This window comes from Scardinius erythrophthalmus (assembly GCF_964197995.2).
Source record: "Scardinius erythrophthalmus genome assembly, chromosome: 4".
Taxonomy (NCBI): Eukaryota; Metazoa; Chordata; class Actinopteri; order Cypriniformes; family Leuciscidae; genus Scardinius; species Scardinius erythrophthalmus.
In genome coordinates, this window is record NC_138224.1 from 12,680,077 (window position 1) to 12,688,907 (window position 8,831).

At 40.1% G+C, this 8,831-nt stretch overlaps 1 protein-coding gene across 1 annotated transcript; it reads right to left on the minus strand.

The window, feature by feature from the left end:
• Nucleotides 1–232: 232 nt before the first annotated feature.
• Nucleotides 233–7,723, minus strand: btg1 (B-cell translocation gene 1, anti-proliferative). The gene is made up of 2 exons (XM_081363564.1): nt 7,337–7,723; nt 233–3,516 (listed from the first exon to the last, which is right to left on the minus strand). Exons 1-2 carry the CDS (start codon nt 7,479–7,481, stop codon nt 3,113–3,115), a joined length of 549 nt encoding a protein of 182 aa, XP_081219690.1. The 5' UTR covers nt 7,482–7,723; the 3' UTR covers nt 233–3,112.
• Nucleotides 7,724–8,831: the final 1,108 nt, after the last annotated feature.

Genomic DNA, 8,831 nt, shown 5'->3' on the forward strand with positions numbered 1-8,831 from the left:
CGTCTGGCATATTTGTCTCAATCAGGGCCTGGTTACTAATAACGTCTGGCATATGTCTAAAATGGCCGAACTGGAGCGGCGTATATAAGCATACTCTGGTCTGTGATACAAAACTTTCCCATCCCATGCTGTTATACTAAATTTCATCCAAGAAGACAAAGAATTACCAAATGAAATATGAAAGCATATGTTAAGAGTGTTTTGATAAATAATAAGACCACATCCACGGGAAAACATTGCCAAGATAGGAAATCTTTTATTACAGAGAAAAAAACTTTTCTTCCAAAATATAGAAATCTGTACAACTTCCGCACAATCAATTTACATGAACTGTACAAATTTACAGCAGTTCATCACAACATACCCAAGAATGAGGAAAATAATGAACACAAGAGATGTACAGACGGGAAAAAAATCACAAGATACAGACAGCTTTATCTTGGGTTGCTCAGAATTTTTTCTTTTTTGTTTTAATTTAAAAAAAAAAGAAAGAAAAGAAAAGAGGGGAAAAAAACAAACACGGAAAGTCTATCAGCACAGAGCATGGAAACTGATTTATATATTACCAAAACAACTTTGGTCCTCTCCAACACTCCTAACACAAATGGCTTCGCTTATGAAAGAGGAATTCATGTTAAAATATGAAATACAAAAAGGAACACGTCTACACACAGCAAAATATCAATTATTGGCACTTCCCATATGTATGGTTATGTACTTAGTCTACCATATGTTGTACAATAACAATACATTCTACAAATATGGAACCACCTCAGATGCGAAAGTGGCAATAACGCAAATCACTTCTGAAATGACCAACAAAATTCCCAACCGAATCATTCCCTTCTGTTTTTCACATCTTAACATCCATAAGGGTTTCAATGAATGTCTGTGGCCTGAGCTTGGCAATACATTCCAATCGAGACGCTTAGGTCTCAAAGTCACATAACTTCAATGTTTAACCTATTAGTGCATTTCATGTGCTCTTGCCTCCGAGTATACTAGAGTTCAGACTCACAACGATACTTAAAACTTGTGTGCAAACATTTACCGAACTGAAACGGAGAATAGAAACAGTTTGCTGATGTTGTTTCAGTGGAGGTGGGGGAGGGGGAAAGTAGCTTGTAGTAGTTTAAAAGCTGCAGATCTAAAAAACACTTAAATTGTCTGTTCCAATTTGGTTGAGATCACCAGAACGTGGTTAAAAAGCTTCAAAGGTAAAACCATCAGGCGAAGGGGGCCGCGTGTCAGATTTCAAAGCATTCAGAGGGGTGGGATGGCGAATTGCGTCCGAATATCAGGGTTCGACCCATGCTTAAAATGTCAATTTGATTTAAAAACAGACTTTCCACCCGTCTATAATGATGTCTGGACCAAAACGAGACAGAAAGGGACGGCAGTGCATCGACAACCCGGCGTTACCCATGGTCCTCGAGGGTCAAAAGTATTAGCACACATAGGACTGATCATCAGCACCCTGTCTCGGCAGTTTAACGGCTAAGGCAAGAGCAGTTTGTCGCACACATAAACGCACGCAAAGCCTGCAACCCGCTTATTTCCACCAACTTACACCAATGTAAACAGAATCAGCCAGAGACCAGGAGCATCCCGTATTAGCATCTCTTCCCGTCCCGACTCGGCCCTGTACGTAAGGCTCAGTGGGGTTTGGAGTGCGCTTGGTGTGTGTATGTGTGTGTGTGCTGGCATAAAAACTCTCCACCAGGCTGCGAGAAGGGGGCCGGAGAGGATTGTAGCTGCCCTGATGTGAGGGTCCTACCCCCTCCTTCGCCCAGCCGACAGAGGGAGGTGATATGTTTTGACCGCGCACTCCTAGTTAAGACTGAGACCGGTGACGCCTGTTTGGAAAGTGCGTCGGGACACCCTCAGTAACAACCGAGCACCACTGGCCCTGTGATTCTGCGAGGAGATGGGAACATTGGTCCGTTTTTCGACGCCCTTTCTTGTTGGCCATGTACTGGCCGTAAATGAAGTCCTAGTGATTGACAACTAATCTCGAACAGCCTGAATCAGTCAATCGAAAGGATAAAATTGGCTAGAGAGAACAACCTGGGATTGAAATGTCTCCCTCAGCTTTGAAAATATTGCAACCACGACGCCCTGTGCAGAGCGCAAGCAGAGAAAGCGATTTACGACAACTGAATGACGAGGTGCGCGATGGAATGCAGCTGGGTCAAATCGAATCGTCATCCCACACAGTCTAAAATGTCAAAGTGCATTCAACGTCCTTTCTAAACCAGGCAGAAAGTAAAGACCACATCTGCTCCAAGGTTTATAAAAAAATAAAAAATAAAAAAAAACCTTTGCTACATCTTTCATTTTGGTATGACAAGGGGCTTAAATAAATCAAATGTTTTGTCATTGTTGGATTTTTCTTGAGTTTTTTTTTCTCTTTTTTGTTAGAAATTACATTCATCCAGGAGGGAGCCCCTAGAAAAAGCTACAAGCATGAGAACCTTTGCATCACAGTGCCATTGACGGCCAGAGTGGGAAACAGTATGACACAGGTATTCCATCGCGGCAGTGTACAGGATGGAGGCGGTTTGAAACGGGTTCACGTCGACCTGAAGCCCAAAAGGAGCTCCGGTTGTGTGCCAGACACTGAGAAAAGAGACAAAAGTACCGCTTTGTGGTCCAAAAAAGTGAGGTTTTTAGAAAAAGAAAAAAAAAAGAGGCTCGTAGCGGCTACTCAGGTCTGGCACGGCTTCCCGAAGGTCTGGGCTTCAGCTCGACGGCAAACGGAGAGATGATGAAATTGGATTCTGAGTGCAATTCCTAAACATTTTAGAGGGAGTTTGTGTTTATGCGATAACATAAACCGTGAAAGCGAAAGTGCAAAGTCAACATCGACAGACGATAGCAGAAAAAGCCCCCTCTGTGAGCAGGGGGGGCCGGGCGATGTTTCAGGTCTTCATTAGCTGCCCCAGGGTCGAGCCTCTGGTAGATCCAACACAATAACAGAACAGACAACCAAACGAGTGAAAATTAAACCTACGAGGTTTCCATCACCTGGACGATAGGACACATCCTGTTTTTTTTTTCTTCTTCTCCTTTCTCTCTTTTTTATTTCTTAAAAATGATTTCTGTGAACCGTTTAGCTGGACACAGTCATCATGTAGGGTTTAGCGGGGCTGGTGCGACCCAAAACCATTAGTTCCTCCTTGCAGCTGATGCGACTGTCCACCATGGGGGATACCTGGGCGACAGAGGAGGAGGGGTGGCCGTTTCCAGTGGTGACGCTGGGGTTTCCGTTGGTAATTGGGAGGGACTCGTAGAGCACGCAGATTGAGCCGTCCTCTCCGATGCGGTAGGACACCTCAAATGGGTCGACCCACAATGTGAGCTCACTAGGAAGCAGCAGGTAGAGTTGCTGGATGGTCAGGCCAATGCGCTGACCGGCCTGTCCCACCAGAGGGTCCATCTTGTGGTTGATACGTATGCAGCGATAACCAGAACCCTTGTTGGGACGATCTGGGAACCAGTGGTGTTTGTATTGCTCTGTAGGAGAGAGACAGAGGGAGTGGTTATGTAATCGTCCATCTATAAACTAATAAATAAAAAGCAATGGTAAACAAAGCAATGAACATAAAATGAATTCACTTGTTGTGTAAGTGAAATGTTGTGTAAGATTTGTTCTGTGGAACTTGCTAATTATTTATTCAACTGTAAACTGTACAGACATTAAAACTATAGCCGTTAAGTCATGGGCATTATTAAGTAAGTCAATCTATTAAAATAAGTAGTCGTAAATTATAAATATTAATTATGATGTATATGAAAGATATTTATTTTAAGGTCTGCTATAAATTCTGCTTATTAAATTATGAGTATTATTGAAGAATATTCTTCTTAATAATATTCACACATTATTCATTCAATTCATTTGGGGTAGCATATCAAAACCCTGGCCGATAATTTGATACCAATTGTTTTTGTGTTATAAATGTAGGCTAAATTATAATGTGCATGAAAGATATTTATTTTTTAGATTTTCTATTAAAAAGTAAAAAGTTGTGTAATGCAAGTGTTATTAAAGAACACTATTAATTTTAAGCAAGTGCTGCATTTAATTTTAGGTGGAAATGAACATGCATTTTTAAATATCAATTATCAGCCAATAATATTCAGGTAATATTACTAATATTGGCCCGAAAACCTATTATAGTCCCAATATATTGTGCATCCCTAAGCTTAGTAGACATTAAGACAATGTTTAACGGTTAGTTTTTTGTTTTGTACACTTTACTAAGTTCCAGAATTTTCTTTTATAGTTTGAAATCTTTCAATTCCAACATTTTCAATAATAAAAAATTATTAAGTTTCAGAGTCCTTCATAAACTTAGTTTTAATGCATGTGTTATTCTAGCAACAACAACAAAACAAATATTAAAAGGAAAAGGACTTACAAATGCTTATATTTAGAAACAAAAAGAAAATCAACTTGGTTATTCTGGAATAATACTTATCCCTACCCATAATAAGTCGAACGAACGCTGTATTAAAAAACACGCATTCTGCAATATGATAATTTGGCCTTGTTAGGCAGCGAATGTAGCAGCAAAAAGATGGCGTGACTCTAGAAAGGATGTTCTTCACAGTGTGAAATGATTGTTGGTAGAACACAGAAAAACAACCATTAACCATGTGTTAAAACTAAAAGCCTACGTGACGGAGAGAGAGAGGGCCATTTGATTGCTCAATCCCCTTTTGGCCTGTAAGTTACAAAGTCTTCAAACACAAGGAGAGCAAAGAGCAGCAGGAGGGGGAGGGACCCTCCTCTTAAAGACAAAGTGTCCCATTTAAACAACCTGATTTCATCAAACATCACGGTTTCAAATGGATCAGCTTTGCTATTTACTAGTAGATGACGTTTCTGTCCATTTCTTTTGAGCTAATTCATAATACGTGCGAGTATGTTCAGAAGTGAGGCTAAACATAAACTCGTGACTTCTAATGTTCAGTCACAACCTAGATAAAGGACTTGTTTTTCAAAAAAGAAAAAGACTTTTCGCAATCGCATTTTCTTTCCCTTCTGGCTCGGTGTATTGGGTGACAGGTGGAGAACAGAAGACGGAGGGATGGGTCTCAAAGCCTCTTTGTGCGGCTCTTAAATAAGCCAGGCCCCCGCAGGCCACCTGTAGACTTGGGCTAGATAATGACGCCTGTGTACCGTCTGTGACGTGCCTTCCCATTCTCCTAAAAGCCCTGTACACAATGATCAATGCAAATCAACCCACCCACAACTCTGGATGGAACCCAAACTGCAACAATGCTCGTACTACACGTACAAAATGTTTAACGACGTGAAAACGTTGCTCGTCAACATCAAGATAACCTTTGGACCGTGTGGTGGCTGTATTAGGGAGTTTTGTTTGTGAAACAAGGCTTGCTGTAAGGTTGGGAATTAGGACAAAGCCGTGACGAACGTGTATTTAGTGATGTGATTAGCGAACAGGAAGCAGAGACAGATTTTCAGATACATCTTACACAACACCTGTTTTGTTTTTTTTTCAATCTGGCAATCCTTTCTTATACACACACATTTTAACTGTGTGGAGAAGGAACTAACCCACTTTTTCTACCCTATGGGGATTATGAGGAGTCTTTGTTCCATTGTGTGGACATATGCTGGGTTGAGGCAGCCGAGAAGGGAAGGAAAGAGAAAATCTAAACATTATGAAGTCATCTGCAACAGTAATATGTGATGTGCAACTAGCCCCCTAACCCCCCACACTAGCCTCGCTTCCTCCATCGACGGCCATTTTGTCTGACTGGGGCCAAAACATCAGTTGTTTACCTCAGTTGAGTATTTAGTGTCTGCCTTTTCCCAAAACAAGTGATGTTATAATAAAGAATGTTATATAAAGAATGTTATAATACTAAATAAAAAATATTCATATAAATACACAGCTTACTTTAAACATTTAGTTCCACATCTGACTGCAAACACGTGTATTTGTGTATAACCTAAAATAACTTCTATTACGATTATAGTGGTGCCATGTTGGTAAATTTTATGCTTGATTGCTATTTCAATTGCAAACCACATTTTTATTCTATAGTATTGTTTTTGTCTCATGAGTCGGAATAAAGGGTTGAACAAAATCCTGTTCCGTTAAAAAAAAAAACAGGAAAAAGATGGATGGTAAAACAAAATGGGGAAAGGACAACAACGTTAAAAGAACAGATATTATTTTTTATAGCTAACACTAAACAATAATAATTAATTGTTATTCTACTTCTGTCTTTACACCTTTTTTCTTTTATTTGATCAAATATTTGTTAGGAAAACTAACGTAAATTGTAAAGAATTGTAATGTAGTTAAAACTTTCCATCTACAAACATTTCCAGTTGAACACAAAACAGACGAAATTGGCTATTCAACTTGTACTTAAATGTTTATTAACGAAACACTGGCACAGTGTGTGTTATGCACACTATTATCAGTGTGCAAAAGAGATGAAACATTAACCCTACATTTCATATCTCCAGTCTTGCTGTGCATTACGTAATTTACTGCCAACAACATATGGCAAGCCATTTTAACATTTATTCCTTAAAACTAACTAGTATCTAATTTTATAGATATTTTGAATTACTACCCAGTAATCCGATATTAATTAGTACTTTTTCCTCAATCTCACTAATTAAGTTAACTAGCAAAGATTCTCCATAAAATTTAATGGCACAAATCTACAGTTTGTTACCAATAACAACCGAATAATCACTTTATAGTGACTAAGGCTAGTGACTATAGCATTCAAATAGGTACTAATATGTAACAAATAAATAATACTGAGTTAATAGATATTACTCACTACTGGAATGGTTACTAATAAATGAAAGGCATACTAGCCAATATTTAAGTACTTACTAGTGAGATACGATTCACTATTTGATTGTGTTCTAGTAATTAAAAATAGGCCACGTAATTTTAACAAAAACATACCTATTAGTTTAATGGAATAAATGGCTTGCCATATGATGTCCAAAGAACCCAATGCATCCATTTTATGAACTACACAAATAGTCCGTCGATAAACTGAGCTATTAATTACGATTTCCTCTCTATACACACACACGTTTATAAACATGTCTATCTTTTGTCCTTTTATGTCTTTCTTTGGGTCTCTGTTTGTGTCGAGGGTTTCGCCTGTGCGCAAAGCGTCCGCGCGCTTCCGCCTATGTGGCCAAAGCACATAAATTAACTGATAAACAAAGAGATCGATGTTTTCCACATCTTTCACAAACAAACGACGCATGAATAGAACGTGGATATAATGAAGTTCATATCCGTGTGTAGAGAAAGATACTTACCTGCCAGGATGTCCTGTAGGGTCTGGTTGAATGTCTGGAGCTGTCTGTCGTTCACATGTCCTTTAATCCGCAGGAATCTCGACAGAAACCCGACGGCGGCGTTTATTTCTGGCTTCATCGTTCCTCGGGCACAGAGGGTATGCATTGAGAGGCTCCGTGCGCTGTATGGCCAATGCGCTTTTGTTTCCGTTTGCAAAATGATCCTTGTTTTTCGAGTGTTTTAGTTCTCTGATGCCTATGCTGAGCATTTATTTGTCGATGAAGGAAAAACTCGGAGAGTGCTACGTGTTCCAGGACGGTACAGTGCTTCGACTGGGGTTGTTTTGTCCGAATAAACACATAGAGGTGGGCACCACCCTCCTCGGTCACGGTCCTCCAGAAGAGTAGACAGAAATGAAAGCGAGCAGCGCTTATGTAATGCCCCCTCCACCACCAGCAACAACAGCAACAACAACCAGCCAATCACCGCGCTTACACGAGGTGACGTATGCGCGGAGGAGTGGGTTCATTACGTCACAACTCTAGAAATAAACAGAGCATGTGAAAAAAGCGCTGGTTGGAGGTTTTAACCCCTTCCTCTGAACCACAACATAACATAGACTTGAAATTCATATACAAAATTGCTATACATAACCCTACGTGGCTCAGACTGTCTTTTAAGAGAGGTGTTATTAGTAACTTCAGCAGTGATATTTGGAATTCCCCTCTCACTTCAAGGGGAAGACCCTAGTCTTGTAAAATGGACACATTGCACATCCTACACAACCACACGTTTTCTGACCAAAGAGACAAAAATATATAATAATATTAATAATGTATGTCTGTGTGATTAGGTTATGGACCTGTACATTTCCACAGCTTGTTTTCATCCCTGAGAGAAACCTTGGCATTCAGAACAGCGGGTTAGGAGGATGTTTGTACGTGGCTATGTGTTTACCAATGGGAACAAACCACTGGAAGGTGTTTCAAAGGGACTAACAAACATTCTGACCTAATTATGTTGCTTCTTCTGGCAAATCACCTCTGAACTAGCGAGTGCTGACTCAAGCCTCGACCTGACCTGCCCTGCACACCTATCATTCAATTACACTGACATCTTGGTTGCTCCAAGACCAGCTAATGGCAGTATTTAGCAAATAACTACATTCTGAAAATGCCTGATCATCTCTGCTAATCTCTTTGATGCCAATGTCAAAAAATAACTGCAAGTCACTAGAAAAGTAAGTCCATGAAACCTTGTTTCACAGTTAATATTCAACAATCATCCCATGGGTGTTTCAGAGACGACTGAATCAAAGCCTCAGGTAAACATGGCAGCCAAGCCGCCTGCCGTTCACCCGCACTGGAAAAATCCAGCGTGACTGAAAATAATCAAAATTTTAGTGGCAGCGATTAATCACAACATCACTATGTCTGCCCTCACTCCACCCACAAGTCCAAGGGGCTCGAAGGGATGAGAGGAATTCATGCATTTTGCAAGGCTGTGAGATCAGCT